This window comes from Pelodiscus sinensis, chromosome 5 (assembly GCF_049634645.1).
Source record: "Pelodiscus sinensis isolate JC-2024 chromosome 5, ASM4963464v1, whole genome shotgun sequence".
Classification (NCBI taxonomy): Eukaryota; Metazoa; Chordata; order Testudines; family Trionychidae; genus Pelodiscus; species Pelodiscus sinensis.
In genome coordinates, this window is record NC_134715.1 from 118,080,755 (window position 1) to 118,099,572 (window position 18,818).

The 18,818-nt window shown below is 44.1% G+C and overlaps 1 protein-coding gene across 1 annotated transcript in view; it reads left to right on the top strand.

The window, feature by feature from the left end:
- Window positions 1-18,818, top strand: part of LOC102446796 (DNA polymerase nu) — a 144,208-nt gene that overhangs the window by 38,250 nt on the left and 87,140 nt on the right. The window contains exons 8-10 of the mRNA XM_075930884.1: window positions 9,037-9,094; window positions 15,250-15,327; window positions 16,351-16,465. Coding sequence (XP_075786999.1) covers window positions 9,037-9,094; window positions 15,250-15,327; window positions 16,351-16,465 — 251 coding nt within the window. The remainder of the gene's footprint in view (window positions 1-9,036; window positions 9,095-15,249; window positions 15,328-16,350; window positions 16,466-18,818) is intronic.

The following is an 18,818-nucleotide window of genomic DNA, read 5'->3' on the forward strand; positions in this document are numbered from 1 at the left end:
CCTCCTACTTTGCCAGGAGCGTGTGACACTTCAAAGTGCTACATGTTCCTGGCAGGGCGCTTCCCCACCCCCAGGCCCTAATTGGCCTGGGGGTGGGAGAGCGGCAGGGCCTCTGCAGACTGGATCAACTCACTTGGCGGGCCGGATTCGGCCCATGGAGGCCCTTTTGCCCACCTTTGCTCTAAGCCAATGTAGTGTGTCCACATTAAGAGAGCCTGATTCAGACTAATTTCGAGGCTTCCCTGTAGCGTGGACATGGTATTTCAAAATAGTTATTTCAGGAGTTATTATTTCAAAATAAGTTATTTTGAAATAATTCCTAGTGTAGACATGCCCTTAGAGACTAACAAATCTATTTTATCATGAGCTTTCATGGGTAAAACCCACTTCATATATGACTAAGTAACCTTTATTCACTTCCTCAGTGAAAACCTATAATCACCTCTGAGTAGCTGACCTCCTTTACCCAAAATGCTTATGGCTACATGAATGTTTTTTAGTATATTTTTATTCATTTAGTACTGGAAAAGGTAACACAAGGTTGATCTAAATAATGTCCTTTTAAATCTGTTGAAATATTACTTAGAAGAAACAAAAATGAGTTTTCTTTACCTGTGACCCTATTGACTGTAAATCTTGCATCCTGATTCTTATGTAGCTATAATGTCATGATACTCTGCATGAAAAGTACCAAATTAATATACCACAAATAGGATTTAAATAGTTGTTTTTTATAGTCTAGTTGGATATTCTTATTAGCTGTTTTGTTGATTGATTGACAACTCTTTCATCCTGCAGAAAATTTAAAGGCTTGACTATCTCTATTTGAAAGAGAGGTAAAGCTGGAAAATAATGAAATAAAAATTTCATAAATGCTATACATAACATATGCACAAGAAAATAATCTAATCTCTACTATCACAGGGTGGATTGCCTCCTTTATTGTAATGAATCTAGAAAAGAGAAGAAGGATGCAGTGAGAATTTTTTTCCAGGGACTATCACAAACATGTCTGCAGCCTTTTGATTTTTAGAGTGATAAGTATCGTTATATAACCATTTATTGAAAAAAAACACTATACAGTAAAAAGCTTTGTTATCTGGCAATTAATTAATTGGACAGCTTAGTTAACTGGCATTTATGATACCTTTAGTGTTAAGTGTATTTTTAGTGATCTGGATGTGTGCCATACGCTGCCCATAGCAATATGTAATGTTATAAGATACTGGATAGAAAACTTTTCTGTATACATCTAAGTTCTTCAAGAAATCAGTTACTCTGCCATGCAGTAGTACTATTGGATTGGAGAGCACCTGTATACTCTGTTATAATTTATTCATTGTATTGTTTTTGAATTCTTTGAAAAATTGGTATTCCTTTGGTAACAGTAACCAGAATATTAAATTAACTGGCACCCGCCATTCCCCAATTATGCTGGCTAACAGAGCTTTTACTATATCTTGAAGTCAGGACCTATTCATGGACTAGTAATCAGTGCTAAAAAAAAAGTGATCATGTATTTACTGATCTAAACATGAAGGCTACGTCTACACTGGCCCCATAAAACGGAATAGTCATGCAAAGCAGGTAAGTCAGAATAGGGAAATCCGCGGGGGATTGAAATATCCCCCGCGGATTTAAATAAACATGTCCGCCGCTTTTTTTCCGGCTTTTCCCCAAGATTAAGGGGGGACATGATAGCGGTTTTCAAATATCTAAAAGGGTGTCACAAGGAGGAAGGCGAAAATTTGTTCCTCTTGGTTTCTGAGGACAGGACAAGGAGTAATGGGCTTAAAGTTCAGCAGGGGAGGTTTAGATTGGACATTAGGAAAAAATTCCTAACTGTCAGGGTGGTCAAATATTGGAATAAATTGCCAAGGGAGGTGGTGGAATCTCCCTCTCTGGAGATATTTAAGAACAGGTTAGATAGACATCTGTCAGGGATGGTGTAGACGGAGCTTGATCCTGCCTTGAGGGCGGGGGGCTGGACTCGATGACCTCTCGAGGTCCCTTCCAGTCCTATTATTCTATGATTCTATGATTCTATGATTATTTCAAAATTATTTTGAAATAACGAGCTTGCTGTGTAGACACTCTTTAATTTCGAAATAACGCTCTGTGTGTACACACGCTCCATATGTGTATTAGTTCAAAGCTCTGGTTTTCCCATCATGACTTTGATCACTGCCATACTTTCCATATTTATTGTACTGCCTACCGTATCTCTCTAAATCCTACAGACATTACCACTGAAACTATTTGTCTCAAAGTTCTTCTAGAAATGTTAATAGCCAAGTATTATTTTTATTTTTCTAGATTGAGGTCATGTCTATACTAAACAGAGGATCAATGCTGTGGAGATTGATCTTCCAGCATTCGATTTAACAGCTCTAGTAGCAGGTCAACATGTAAGATGCAGCGCACTGGTCCAAACTTTACATCTCCTCTTTCATGATATTTAGTGGAGCTGTGAGAGAAAATGGTTGAAGGCCACGCTCTTCCAGGATATTAATAGTGGAGGTGTAGGGTCTGGGATGCAGGTTGGGTGCAGAACAGAGCTTGGGATAAGGAGGCAGGTGTGATATGGGGCACTGGATTGGGGCTGCAGGGGGTTGGATTGTGACCTAGGGAAAGGAACTGGAGTACAGGAGGGGGTGCAGGGATTTGGCTTGTGAGCTAGGGCAGGAGAGGACTGTGATCTGGGTGTTGTATCATGCAAGCAAGGTACTAACAAACCTCATCAGGACTTTATTTACCAAAAGTGGAACCTCTTTACAAAGCTGCTGCATCCCTCAGTAGCTCTCACTCAGCCCCTGCCAATCTTCTCCCCACTCCTTCCTGCTTCCAGACTCTCAACAGCCAATGCTCTCAGTTCTAATAATTACAAGCAGCATCTAAAACACCACACTGAGGCAAGGGATTGGGGTGCCAGATCTGAGGACAGATTAAAGAGACTGGGACTTTTCAGCTTGGAAAAGAGGAGACTAAAGAGGGATATGATAGAGGTTTATAAAATCTGAGTGGTGTGGAGAAAGTGAATAAGGAAAAGTTATTTACTTGTTCCCATAATATAAGAACTAGGGGCAACCAAATGAAACTAATGGGCAGCAGGTTTAAAATAAATAAAAGGAAGTTCTTTTTCACACCGCACATTGTCAATCTGTGGAACTCCTTGCCTGAGGGGCTTGTGAAGGCTAGGACTATAACAGGGTTTAAAAGAGAATTAGATAGATTCATGGAGGTTAGGTCCATAAATGGCTATTAGCCAGTATGGGTAAGGAGCAGTGTCCCTAGCCTCTGTTTGTCAGAGGGTGGAGATGGATGGCAGGACAGAGATCGCTTGATCATTATCTGTTTGATTCACTCCCTCTGAGACACCTGGCATTGGCCACTGTTGGCAGACAGGGTACTGGGCTGGATGGACCTTTGGTCTGACCCAGTATGGCCATTCTTATGTTCTTATGGGTACAGGAGGGGGCAGAGGATTGGGGTATATGGAGTGGGGAGCAGAGGGTTGGGGAAGGGAAGGACTGGGGTGCCAGGAGACTTATCAGTCAGTGCTGTTTCTGAATCAGCCTCCCTGCCTGCTCCACCCCCGCACAGTCTGTCATCATGAGCTCTGGTGGCTGCCTGTTATTGAAAGCTCCCATTGGCCAGTTTCTGGCCAGAAACCAGTCACTGGTATTGTTCTGGGGGTGGCAGCAGCTTCTAAAGCTTTCCTCCGTCCCCTCCAGACTCACTGTTTTTAAAGAAAAAACACCCCATACCTGCTTGGGGCTCCCCGCAGTGTCTGTGGGCCAGATCCAGTGGCTTGGCAGGCCAGATCCAACCCATGGACCATATTTTGCCCAGGCCTGCCTTGGCCTCTAATGTTAGGACAAAAAGCAATGGGCTTAAATTGCAGCAAGGGAGGTTTAGGTAGGATATTAGGAAAACCACTTTCTGTCAGGGTGGTTAAACACTGGAATAAATTGCCTAGAGGAGGTTGTGGAATCTCCATCACTGGAGATATTTAATAGCAGGTTGGATAGACATCTATCAGGGATGATCTAGACATTGCTTGGTCCTGCCATGAGGGCAGGGGACTGGACTTGATGATCTCTTGAGGTCTCTTCCAGTTTTAGGATTCTATGATTCTTCATTTGGACTTACAAACTGTGATAATCTGTACATGTAATTTACTTTTTTAATCTCTCGATAACTTTTGTTCTTTTTTTCTTAGCTAATAAATCTTTATTTAGGTAACTATAGAATTGATGTATTGTATTTGATGTAAAATCTGGAATATCAATTGATTTGGGTAAATGACTGATCTTTTGGGATTGGGAGAAACCTGAAGTAGTGTGATTTTTTTTTTAAATCATGCTTTATAAGAGAGTTCCATTTATCTGAATGGCAAGTAGATTGGAGAGGCTAAGGAGACTGCCGGTGATGCTGTGGTAAGACTGGAATAGTGATCCAGGAGTTTACATTTGTTACTGGAGAAATCTAATTATAGAACATACCATCAATTTGGGATGTCTGCCCTTGTTTTCTGACATTCTGCCCAGAGATAGGCACTTACAGTAGTGAGCTATTGCAGACAACGTGACGCCTACCACCAGAGAATTTTCCTAGCAGTGTCCACTTCATCCATGCGTGCACCTCCATTCCCCTTAATCTCTTCACTGAGGATATAAAGGAGTCTCCTGGACTATCACTGTTTCCCCCTTTTGCCCTGCTCCCTTCTCCCCATCTTACTGCTTGTGGTCTACGACAGAGCTTCAGTGTTTGTGCTGCCTTCTTCAGAGCTATGCGTTCCATATTGAGGATCTCTGGCTTCAAAAACTGTATTGACTGCCAGAAACTGACACTCATAAAGCTGTTATACACACAACTGTGATGAAGCATGGGCTGTAATAGCAGAGATAAAGGAGAAACAAGACAGAACTGGGAGGGCAGGAATCAATCTTTATCTTAGAAGTGTAGATCACTAAGGATACGTCTACACAGCAACATTATTTCGAAATAACTAGCATTATTTCGAAATAACTTAATCCACGTCTACATAGCAGGCAGTTATTTCAAAATAATGTCAAAATACTCTCAAGCTGGAGGACTTCTTATTCTGACTCCTGTAACCCTCATTGTACAAGGAGTAAGGGAAGTCAGAGAAAGAGTGCTCTATTTCGAAATAAGAACTGTGTAGACACATCCAAATTCAAAATAAGCTATTTTGAAATAAGCTACACAATTGATGTAGCTCAATTTGCGTAGCTTATTTTAAGTTAAGCCCTGCTGTGTAGATGCACCCTAATGTGAGAAATATGGGGAATAAGCAGGAAGAACTTGTAATGCTTGTAGAGAAACATGTGTCACCGTTGGCATCACAGAGACTTAGTGGAATAATATGCATGACCAGAATAATGGTATAGAAGGGTACAGCTTGTTCAGGAAGGGCAGGCAGGGAAAAAATGGAGGAGGTGTTGCTTTATACATTAAAAATACATTTGGACTGAGATTGAGATGGAAATAGAAGAAAGACTTGTTGAAAGTCTCTGGATAAGGATAAAAAGGGTAAAAATAAGCCTAATATCATGGTAACGGTCTACTACAGACCACGTAACCAGGAAGAAGAGGTGGCTGAGGATTTTTATAAACTACTATCAAAATCTCTGAAAGCACAGGATTTGGTCGTGATGGGGGACTTCAACTTCTCAGACATCTGTTGAGAAAATAATATAGCAAGGCACAGACTATCCAACAAGTTTTGGAATGTGTTGGAGACAATTTCTTTTATTTCAAAAGGTAGAGAAAGGTAGGGGAAGCTGTTCTAAATTTAATTTTGATAAATAGGGAGGAATTTTTTGAGAATTTGAAAGTGGAAGGCAGCTTGGGTGAAAGCGATCATGAAACAATAAGAGTTCATGATTCTAAAGAATGGTAGGAGGGAGAATAGTAAAATAAAGACTCCTGGATTTCAAGAAGGAAGACTTTATCAAACTTTTAAGCCAAAATTTTTAATACTGGATAAAGTTAGCCTTTTAAATCTGTATGTAGACATTTGAATCAGTGGCCTGATTTTCAAAAGTGCTAAGTGTTTAGCAGCTCACACACCCACTTAGATTCTCCATATTATTCATATTAACTAGCACTTAGACATCCATTTACTGTACTTGTTTTGCACACGTAAATGTGGATTTCATGCACACAATTTAAATAGCTATCATTTTGAAAATTTGGCACTCATATCCCAAACCACATTATTTTACATCAGAATGGCTATCAAAGGTGAAAGTAAGCAGTGTGCTCCGGAGACTGGCAGGCTGGGGACCAGGCTATTTCAAAATGCATTTTGTGTGTGGACGCGTTATTTTGAAATAATTTATTTCGAATTAACTATTTCAAAATAAGATATTTTGAAATAACGCTGTAGTGTAGATATACCCTTTCTGATCTATCCTGTCAAATGCCTTCTGAAAATCGATGAAGCAATTGTAGATGTTCTTGTTCTTTTGTCGAGCTTTCTCCACTATCAATCTTAGTGCCAATATCTGCTGGCACTAAGGCTTAAATTCCCCAGGGCTTAAATTCTCATTGAGTTTTTCCCAGAGTGCGGCTCGGGGCTTCAGTCTTATGGGTGGAGCCAGAGCATGGGGCTTCAGCCTCTTGGGAGGCAGTGTTCCCTCTAAGCTGTGGGGCAGCACAGTTTCATAAGTGATTAATTAGCCCCACCCAGCAGCTTTGAGAGAACACTGGAGGGAGGTGATAGGGCTCAGGGCTTCAGCTCTTCAGGGCAAGTCAGGGCTCCTCTGGGTTTGAAAATATGTGCCAGAGCTCAGTTCAGGACATCTCCAACTGAATTTAAGCCTGCCACACCCTTCCCATCACTGCATCAGCAGAGAGAGATTTTGCTCTAGATTTAGATTAGAATTCTGACTCACTACCTTGGCTGGTACACCAACCATATCCCTGGGTTTAGTGATCTGCTAGGTTAGAGATCTGATCAGCCTTTGTCAACACTATGAGATAAGATCAAATTTGGCAAAGTCCATTTTTAGCACCTAATTTTGTAAAGTCAAAGGTGCGTGTCCCCACTGTGCACAAGAATTCGATGTAATGCATCCCCAGTGGGTTGGCTGTCATCAACTTTTACAACAATGCACTGGCCATCCATTTGCCTCCTTTGTCTTCTGGAACACCTGCCTGAGCTCTTTTATTTTCACATGGTACTGCTGGGTGTCCCTGACACATCCTTTTCCCACCATGCTATCTGATCATGGCATAGATACCAACATTTCTTTTGCTGCTCCATAGTTCTTCTTGAACAGATTCTTCTCCCTGCACCACAGTGAAGTCCAGGACATCCTGAGCTCTCTATGCTGGAGCTCGTTTGCAAGCCTGAGCATTCCTAACCAGGTATGCTGCTGAGATGTGTTACCTGCTCTAAGGTCTGCTTGCCATACTGTCCAAACAGGAAAGCTACACATCTCGAAGAACAGTTATGAGAGGTAAGTAACCGTTTTTGCTCTGGACTTTTTCCCGTGTACCTGGAAGGCAGCAGAATTGAAAGTGCTGGTCAGAGCAATCACATTGGAGTACTATGGGATACCTCCTGGAGGCTAAGAACATCAACTTTCACAGCGCTGCATCTGCACAACCCAGAAGTCAGCCATGCAAGGTTGAATTTAACATGACTCCTCATGAAAAGCAGAAATAACAAAATTTACTTTGACAGCCTTTAAGATCGGGGGAATTGGCTTGGTGGTGTGGACTCATCTTTCAGAAAATAGACCTAGTACAACTAAGTTCAACGTAAACTCCTCGTCTCTCAGGCCTTGTTATGTAAGCTGCAGTCTGCAGCTAAGATGAATAATGTTCCTCTAAAGGAGTAGTAGTGTGCGTCCAGCCATGTATCTCCCCCACTATTCCCAGTCACCCTGAAGCATCCTGTCCTGCACAAATAGATTGGATTCTAGTACATACAGTACACAGAATGGCTCCTTAACTAACTAAAAACATATTTTAGATTAGCAAAATAACATTTTTGTGTGTTGGGATTTAAGAGAATCCAGATTTAATCTTCTATCCTAATGTAAAGATTTTTAAGACAGCATGAGTAACCCCCATACACTGAGGTTTTTACTCCAACAAAAATTTTCTCACATCCCATGTCTTTTCTTCCAGTAAGCCTTTTAGGCTTTCTTGATCCTCCATCATGTAAATCTTTTGTCTTCTCTTCTAGTTAATATGGTTTTCAAGCAGCACTTTGATTTTCATAGTTTTGCTGTACTTGCTTCTCTTTTTCATCTGTTGATACAATAATTTGATTACTGTGCTTAAACTACTTCACACTGAGCCTTTCTAAACCAGGACACTCTGGTATAGCAACATCTGTAGTCTGGTAGGACCACAGATGTTATAGAACCAGAGAGTCCCGGTAGAGGGCTGGCAGCTGGGAGCCCTGCAGCTTGCAGGGCAGTGGGCTGCTGACACCAGGCTGCCCAACAGGGCTGGCAGCCCAATGCACCCTAGCTGGGCTGCCCTATAGGGCCAACATGCCCCAGCTGGCCTTCCTGGTGGAGCCGGCAGGGTAGCGAGGCTTAGTGGTAGATTTAGGCAGGAGCCTGGGCCAGGTCTGGAGGGTCATGACAGTGAGGCCAAAAATGACTTCCCCTGGTCCAGCAAAATCCCTCATCCAGGACTGGTCAAGTCCTGAGGGTGCCAGACCAGAAATATCCAACCTGTACACTTTCTAACACCCCAATTACATATACATTTTAGTGTATATTTCATGACTTACTTGTGAGTGTATGCTGTACATAATTATCATTTCCGTTAATTGGGTTTTTGTGACATATATTAAATAGTTGAACTATGTTTTGACAATAAACATATATTTACTTGTAAAGTATAATGTAAAATTAAGCATTTTAATTATAAGACAAACAGAACATGTTAACATTATATAATCAAATTAATCTTTGATTTTCTCCAAAATTATACTTTTAAAATACATTTTCAATTCCTGTGTATTTTTACTTATTTTATTTACAGAATATCCAAGGTATCTCTAAGCATCCAGTTCAAATTATTCAAAAGCAATATGTAAAAGGTAAAGGTAAAAGTTTTGTTTATGTAGTTTTATAAAATGATATGCATTTATCTAAGTGTTTGAGTAAATATATGTGATCAAGTATTGTTTAAGCATACCAACAATCTCAAAAATGGTGAAAGACTACATTCTAACTGTGTAGTTATAACTTTATCTTTTAAACTAATCTTTCTGCTGCTTTGTGCCAGTACAGAATGTGAGTTTACTGCTTCTTCCTTGATCTATACAAGAAAGCTCATCAATTTAAATGTTCTCCGCTCTCCTCTCTAGTTCACCTACCATCAGTTTGTGTTCTTTTCCTACATTTGGGAACTTGCATGGTTGTAATAGAATCAAGTTATCCTACCTTAGTAAGATACGTGTTTCTGTGCCTTCATCTCAGAAAGTTTCTCCTAGGGAGATGTCAGTGTTGGAATCACTAGGCCACATAAATCAAACTGAGAGCTAAAGACCAAAATAGTGAGATGGATTATGTAAATTGGGTTCAAGGAGGATAGTACAGAAGGGACTGCAAGACCTAGGGAATCATTATCCAAATGATAGGGAGCGGCCTGGACCCACAACAGTGAAGTATAGTGTTAGAGAGACTTACATACATAACCTTTTCTGCCTGAAAGTAGCTGCACAGGACCACTGTGTAGAACTGTTGCTGCTTTGTTACTTTTGGTTTTTGGATGGAGGAGATGGCTTTGCAGAGGAGGCTTTGAAATACAATACATTTCTATATAATGAAGCAAAAGGGTGCAAATGAAGCCAGGTCTACACTGGCAATGAAAATCAGTGCAAGATACGCAACTCCAGCTACGTGAATTGCACTGCCTTGCACTGATTTTCTGGAGTGGTTCCACAGCAGGTGGTTGACAGGAAAAACCCTCCTTTTCTGGGAAGTACTGACACCGATGGAGGCACCCTCGACATTCAATTTAGTGGGTCATTATTAGACCCGCTAAATCAACTCTGGGTGATTGATTGCCAGAGCGATGAACCTCCAGCAAATGGAGACGTGTCCTAAAAAGAGGAGCAGTGTTTGGAATAACAATAAAACTCTTAAAATGATAAATGTCTTTCTGCAATGAAATAAAACTTTGAATTCTTCTTCGAGTGGCCCCGTGAGTGCTCCACTCTAGGTGTCGGGTCCCGTCCCGGCGCCGCAGCTCGGAGAATTTTCATAGCCGTGTCCCACCAGCCTGCGCATGCGCGCTCCTTCAAAGCGCCGTTCGCGCCTTTGATCAGCTGCATGCAGGCTGGCAACCACCAGTTCCTCTCAACCGCCTCAGGTCGCGGTCGGAGCTCCCTGTATTGTTAGATCTATGTTTCTCATTGGCATTATTAGTTCATTTTTTCCTCAGTGTAAATAGTTACTTTTAGGGTTAGTTGTGTTCCAGTTCTACAGTTCTGTTGTTAAAAAAAAAAAAAAAAAGTTTTTCTCTTCAGATCAACTCCGTTAGCACTACAGCTAAGTGCTAAAGAAAGCTGAAATTGACAAACAGCAAAAAGACAGAGATTGCCTGGGTCGGCATCCAGCCACCCCCTTCGGCTCCTAACAATGCCGGGATCCCCCGGTTTTAAGAAATGTTCAGTTTGCCGCGAAGCTATGCCGGCGGCTGATGGCCATGAGTTGCCTGGGTGAATCGCACATTCCTCAAAAGTGCACCCATTGCTGCAAGCTTACGTCCAGAGCCCGCAGAGAGCGGGAATTAAAGCTCCGGATGATGTCGTTTGACAAGGCGCTGCAACCTGATCCGATACCCTCTTCAGCCTCAGCAAAAACTTCTGAGTCTAAGAGGAGAGCTGCTTCTCCCAGACCGGTGACTTCAAAGAGGGCAAAGCCGTCCCCGGCTCGCTCCCTCCCTCCGGCAGCCTCAAGGGCTTCGGCAGCCTCCAAATTGACCCCCGCGGGGTCCCGCTGCTCTACTGACCCCGGTGATAGGGGATCGCAAACGCCGAGGGCTCGGGCTGCTTCAGTGCCGGCATCGGCGGCACCGGCTTCAGCTTCGCTGGCTGGCGGTGCAGCGCTAACGCTGAAACTGACAAGCCAGCCGGTGCCGGGTTCAGAGGCATCAACGTCAGCGGTGTGGGCTCCAGCGGCACCGCTTGTGACGGCACCGGCGTTGGCGGCACCGGACCCAGCCGTGCACATTCCTGACATGGCGCCACCGGCAAATTTAATGATGTCGGCACCGAGCACTCTATCGGCACTGACAGCAGAGCAGCTACAGCTGATCTCCCCGGCACCGCTCTGTTTTCACTCTGTGCAGAGCTCCCCAGTTGCCATGGAAACTGACAGTGCCTCAATACCTAGGAAAGCTCTATCAAAGACTCATGGGAGGGACAGATCTGCCTCCCCAGTTTTCTCACCAGGACCATCTCCATCGCCACCAAGGCGTACACGGTATCGAGACTATAGTGTCTCTCCGATCCATGTCGCATACAGGCAGCGCGATTATAGAGACACAGTATATCTAGAAGCACAGCGATCTCGTTCACGATCTCGTTCACCGGGTCGGTCATCTAGATATGGGTCCTCTAGACGCTCTCCACACCGCATCTATTACATTCAACACAGTAGTGCACGTTCGTCGCGTCATTCTTCTCCGTCACGTTCTGAGCACTACTACGGGCACTACTATCGCTCGTGCGACGGCGGTACCCACCATGAACATATATTATCTTCACTTAGAGGATCATCCTGCAACTGCCGCTCACCAGTCACACAATACTTACCTCAACAACCACAACAGTTAACCTCACCTCCTCCATCGACAAGCCAATCTGTCCAACAGGATCACTCTGAGCTGGAAGAAGGACAGCTGTCTGACACCGAGGACCCCAAGCCAGAAACCTCTCCAGCGGACTGCGCATCTTCCTCACCAGATAAGGCAGTCTGTCCAGGTGAATTGTCTCCACCGGACGATCTAAAACAATTCCAAGACCTGTTTAAACGAGTAGCAGGCAACCAGGAAATACAGCTGGCAGATGTTCCGGTGAAGACACACCGTCTCTTAAAGAACCTCTGTCCACAGCAGCGTGCAAGGATCGCCTTACCAATTGACGAAGCGATCATGGAAGTGGCAGACGAGATATGGCAAACGCCAACTTCAGTTACTCCTACCAGTAAAAAGGCCGACAAGAAATACTTTGTGCTGGCAAAGGGGTTAGATTTTCTATTCAATCACCCTCAGCCCAATTCGTTAGTGGTTGACGCAGCACAGCGAAGGACCAAAGCACCACAGTACAAAAATGCGCTCCCTGATAAAGACAATAAGAAGTTGGATATATTTGGTAGGAAGGTCTATTCTTCAGCCACACTTCTATTACGTATTGCAAACTACTCGGCTCATTTATCAAACCACAATTTTGATAATTATTCAAAGCTAGCGGAATTATTACATCATCTTCCTGACGTGAAGAAACCTCTACTAAAAGCGATAGTACAGGAAGGATACGCAGCATGTAGCACCGCATTGCAGATTGCAATGGACGTGGCCGACACAGCAGCACGGGCCACGGCTACGGGTATCGCAATGAGGAGATCATCATGGCTTTCGTCTGCGGGAGCACCAAAGGAGCTGCAAAGTATAGTTGAAGATCTCCCCTTTGATAAGCTTAAGCTTTTCGCAGCAAATACTGACGAAGTCCTCCATTCAGGCAAGGATTTTCATGCCACCCTACGTACACTGGGGATGTACACGCCCAATTTTAAGCGTAGGTGCTATTACCCTTATCAGAGAAGGTACGATTTTAATTTTCCCAGGCAACAGACACGCATGTCGGATAATCAGCGTCCTAAGCAACGTCCTCAGCGGAAACGGCCCCAACAAAATTGTTCAGTCAATCAATCTTCAACCAAACAGCAGATTTGACTCCCCCGTCGAGGTTGCAAGCACGCTTCCCTTTGTCAATGCAGAAAAACGAAACTCCTCATCTCTTCCACCATCGACTGAAATCATATCACCACCAGTGGTCCAACATCACCACAGACAGATGGGTACCAGAAGTGGTAAAGTACGGCCTCTCGAGAAAATCAGCATAGAGGGGGCTCGAGTAATTCTTATAGCCGCAGCGTGGGCTCGTCAACCTTGGTTCTCAGTGCTCCATCAGATGTCGTAAGGGCACCGTACCCCCTACCTCTCCTTCCAAATCTCTTGACCCAGGACAACGGATCTCTGTGCCATCCGAAATCCGAGACTCTACACCTCACAGCATGGATGCTCATTGGTTTAGCAGTTTCGAACAGTGTTGTTCCCAGTGGGTCAAGAAGGTGTTGATACATAGCAGGAAAGATTCTACACGAGCTACTTATATAGCTAAGTGGTCCAGATTCCAGGCATGGTGTGCGGTTAACAACCTGGGCCCCTATTCCACACCTTTACCTCGTATATTAGAGTACATTTTGCAATTCCAGGATAATGGACTGGCCATACCTTCCCTATGGGTGCATTTGGCAGCGATTAATGCCTTTCATCACATGGATGACTCCTTCTCTATATTCGCACACCCTACTACGAAAAGATTCCTAAAGGGGCTCGCGAACCTCAACCCACCCCGCAGACCCCCTCCACCCTCGTGGAATCTGGATTTAGTATTGGAAGCTCTATCTCATCCTCCCTTTGAGCCTCTAGCCACTATTCCGTTACACGTACTTACCACCAAGCTTTTGTTTCTCCTAGCCCTTACTTCAGCTCGTAGGGTCAGTGAGATAGCAGCGTTCATGGCTTCGTCTCCCTATACAGTTTTTTCTAAAGACTCAGTCACTTTGAGAGCTCACCCAGCGTTTATTCCAAAGGTGTCATCTGAGTTTCACATTAATGAACCAGTGGTTCTTCCGTGCTTCTTCCCTAAACCCCATGCCTCAGTGCAAGAAGCAATATGGCATACGCTGGATGTAAGGAGAGCCTTGGCATTCTACATCGATAGAACGCGAGACTTTAGGAAAACGGACCGTTTAATAGTGTCATTGGCAAACTGTTCTAGAGGCCAACCATTGACCTCCCAACGTATTTCGAGACTTATCGTTTCATGCATATCTATGTGCCATTCTATACGAGGGAAACCTCTGCCAAACCCTCCAAAGGCCCACTCTACCAGAGCGGTTTCCACTACTACGGCCTTCCTGAAGGGAGTCCCGTTCCGGGACATTTGCAGGGCAGCGACATGGTCCTCTAATGTCACTTTTACGAGACATTATGCTATAGTTGACCAGTTTGCTTCGGACTCTTCGGTAGCTACGGCAGTACTTAGTCGTGATCATAAAGCCTAATTTCGGAGCGCTCTGGACTCTTTTTAGGTACTGCTCCGGAGTCACCTAGAGTGGAGCACCCACGGGGCCACTCGAAGAAGAAAAAGAAGTTACTCACCCTGTGAAGTAACGATTGTTCTTCGAGATGTGCCCCGTGGGTGCTCCACGACCCGCCCTTCCTCCCCGCTCCGGTTTTCTTTCTTCTCTCTTTCAGATGAGCGGATGAGAGGAACTGGCGGTTGCCAGCCTGCGCGCGGCTGATCAAATGCGCGAACGGTGCTTTGAAGGAGCGCGCATGCGCGGGCTGGCGGGACACGGCTATGAAAATTCTCCAAGCCGTGGCGCCGGGACGGGACCCGACACCTAGAGTGGAGCACCCACGGGGCACATCTCGAAGAACAATCGTTACTTCACAGAGTGAGTAACTTCTTTTTTCTAAACCTGGTAATTTGTAATTTCCCATGTTATTTAAGCTGTTTTGCATATGTGCTACCAAATGTGTATATTGTGACTTAGCCTAGCAAAATTGATTAATGATGCTCATTTCCTCTTTTGCAACTTTTACCATCAGTTGGTAAGATTCTGTAATAAAGGAAATATACTATAATTCAAGAAATGTTGCCTTTCCTACATTAAATAGAGGGGATTCCAATAATGCATTCACTTTTACTTATCATTCTGTCCTTTTCTGTGTACAAAGGGAATTGATTTCCAAGGAAATCTACAGTAGGAAATTAATTCATTGTTTATTTGTTATGTATAGGGTAAGTGCTGTCACCTGGCTTTTCAGTTTTTTGCATTTGTAGTTCTCTGTCAGGTAGATCCTGTGCTTAGTAATCTTGCCTGTTTTAAAAGAAATGTTTGTTATTTTGTTTCATTTCTGTGAATAACATGTGTTTCTCCCATTCTTCTCTAGGAAAAGAAAATGAAATAGTAACTATTTCCCCAAGAACATTGTTTGTTTCAGCTGAAGGATATACATTCTTAGCTGCAGGTAAGATACTTTTATTATTTTCTGATGGTTCATTATTAATAAAAGTCCTGTGATCTCTGCTGCCAGCCCTCTTTTGAATCCTACTTACATCTTCATTGACCTTGCAAAGAAAAAGCATTAATGTTAAGTGTAGTTATATTCAAGAGTGGTCCATTCCTCACAAGTACAGTGTTACTATCTGTATTATAGGCAATGCTGGTAGCACCATCTACCTTTAAAGCTACCTAATGCTTTTCATTATAAGCACATCTTTTCACTCACATATAACTTTGCTAAACTTTAATCATTCATGCAGAAAGTTTTCATGCCTCTGGCATGGTAAATTGTGATTAAGGCCATCAATCACAATTAATGCATGCGATTTACACAAAACAAATTCACTAAATAGTTATAGTTAATTGCTGGTTTAATTGCATTGTTAATAGGATACCAATTTAAATATATTATAGATATTTTGGCTGATTTTCTACATTTTCAAATATATTGATTTTCATTACAACACAATACAAAATCTATAGTGCTCGCTTTATATTATGTTTTATTACAAATATTTACACTGTGGAAAAGGATAAATAAAACAAATAGTATTTTTCAATTCACCTAATAGAAGTCTACTCAGTCCTACTTCTTGTTCAATCAATTGATAAGACAAACAAGTTTGTTCACATTAATGGTAGGTAATGTTGCTTGCTTTTTATTTACATCACTCGAAAGTGAGAACAGACATTCACATGGTACTGTTGTAGCTTGCCATGCAAAGCATTTACATGCCAGATATGTTTAACATTTTTATGCCCCCTCATGCTTCAACTTCTAGGCGCTAATCTTTTACATTGCTTTGTTTCTAAGTGCAGTTGTGTGTGTGTGTATGTGTGTGTATTTTTTAATTTGTTTTTCACAAAAGTAACCCTCTGTGGAAAAAAAATTCTGTAATGTAAAAATGTAAATAAATATGGAGAGGCTGTTTAAAAGTATAATGATAGCAAAGTTTCAAGGATACTAATGCAGAATTTTATTTGCTAGATTTTTCTCATATTGAACTAAGAATCCTTGCACACCTATCCTGTGATCCAGAACTTCTGAAACTATTCCAAGAACCTGAAACCACTGACGTGTTTACTATATTGGCTTCTCAATGGTAAGAGTACCTTTATACTGTATGATGTTAAATCAGACCAGTGGTTTTCAAACTGTGGTCCATAGAGTCCTGGGGGTCTGCAGACTATGTGTAAGCTTTTCAAAGGGATCCTCACCTTAATTTGAAGTTTTGTAGGGTTCCACAAATGAAAAATGGTTGAAAACCACTGAACTAGAACAACAAAACGATCTTCATCTACTATATTACTGTAGATTCATAGTGAAAGGCAGAAGGTAGAGGAGGGGAAAACTAGGGGGAAGGGGCTTGTGTGGAAGGGGAAGGGAGGAGAGGAAGGGGCTTGTGTGGAGGGGGAGGGGGAGAGGAAGGGGCTTGTGCAGAGGGGGAGGGAGGAGAGGAAGGGGCTTGTGGGGAGGAGGAGGGGTGGGAGAGGAAGGGGCTTGTGCGGAGGGGGAGGGGGAAGAAAGATGCAGGGTGGAGAAGAGACAAATGCCAGGGGGCCAAGTGCAGACAATAAGGAAAAGGACAGGAGGGGAGGTGTCAGTGGGAGGCGGGACAGGGTGATGCTGGGAGAGGAGAGGAGAGGAGAGGAGAGGAGAGGAGAGGAGAGGAGAGGAGAGGAGAGGAGAGGAGAGGAGAGGGGAAGGACATTGGGGCTAGAGTGGGGAGAGGGAGGTCCTGGGAGAAGGCTTGAAAGAAGGGGTGGGCATGAGAAAGGTGGGGATGGAGCAAGTCATGTGTGAGGGCACAGAGGGGCAGGAGGGGAACAGGGCAGAGAGTGGTAAGGGAGTGGGCATCAGGGAAAAAGAGGGCAAAGGGGGCAGGGGCAGTGAGGGAAGCAGGAAACACCAGGAGGGTGCAGGGCTAAGGGAAGGTGCAGGTGCCAGGGGATTCTGGGGTGAAGCAGAAGGGCAGACACCTGCAGGGGAGGGGCCAGCACCAGATGAGAGAGGCAGGGCAGGTGTGTAGAGGGAGGTGTTGGAAGAGGGGATGAGGAGGAGTAGCTCACATAATCAGAGTAGGGCTACTGGAGGCATGGGCACAGGGAGGAGAGAAGGGCTAGTGGAGGGGGGAAGATCACAGGAGGGCTGAGGGCAGTGAGAAGGGCAGGAGTCAGGACAGCAGAGGAGGGTGAGGAGTTGGGGGGCAGCAGGTGCCAGGGGAGCTGATGGAGCCAGGGGAGAAGACATGGCAGCAGAGGGAAAAGGTAAAGGTTTATAAAATATTTATTAATAACTTGGGTGCCACAGTGGCACATCCAAACAAGCCACATGAACTCATTACAGGTGCACAATACAAAATCCATTCTGCTCATGGGAGGAAACTCTTAGGCTATGTCTACACTGGCGGCTTCTTGTGCAAGGGTTCTTGTGCAAGAAGTCTTGCGCAAGAACATGTCCACTCTGCCATATGCGAGCTGTGCTTTTGTGCAAGAGCATCCATGGCAGTGTGGACGCACTCTTGAGCAAGAAAACTCCAATGGTCATTTTAACCATAGGGGTTTCTTGCGCAAGAAATCCCTGCTGAGCATCCACACTGCCCTCTTGCACAAGAGAGCTTACACCTGTTAGAAAAGAGCGTAGCTCTTGTGCAAGACACCCTCTCTTACCACGCCGTACTGTAAATTTCTTTGCTCAAGAGCAGGTGGGCAGTGTGGCTGCTCTGTGGGTTCTTGCGCAAGAACGGCTGTACTTGCGTAAGAAGCCGCAAGTATAGACATAGCCTTAGAGGGAACACTTCCCCCAGTCTCTCTGCCCCTGAGTTAATGTCACACATATTGGGTTAATGCAATTGCAGGATAGTTGCATGAGGGGGGTATAGTGAGGGCCAAACTAATCCCTGTTGGTAGGAGGATGGTGGGAAAAGTCCTTCGAGAGGGGTGACATGACACCTTTTACTTCTGGTCATGTGTCCATCTTGCTCCGAGTGTGTTACCTCCAGAGGCCTGGTTAATGGGGGTCAGGGAGTGTGGCTAATGGCGGTCGGAGCGTGGTTAATGGGGGTTGGGGCGTGGTTAACAAGGGTCGGGGGTGTGGCTAATGGGGCACCACCAAAAATTATACAAATCTGCCAGCCCTGGAGGAGGAGTGCGTCGGCTGCCTGCACCATAGGAGGTGTGAGTTTAGCGCAGGGTTTTCTTGTGCCGCAGGAGGCTGTGTGTGTGTGTGTGTGTGTGTGTGTGTGTGTGTGTGTGTGTTGGTGGGGGATTTTTTTGTGCTGGGTTTTTTTCTTTTTTTGCTTTTGCTCAACCAAAATTGCTGTGGGGCCCTGTCAAAATTGTTCAAATTGGACCCCGCACTTCCTAAAGCCAGCCCTGCAGACAAGGCTAGCACCAGCTTGATTCCTGCCAGCCAGGAGGTCATGCTCACACTGGAGCTGGTCTCCCCCCTCCTCA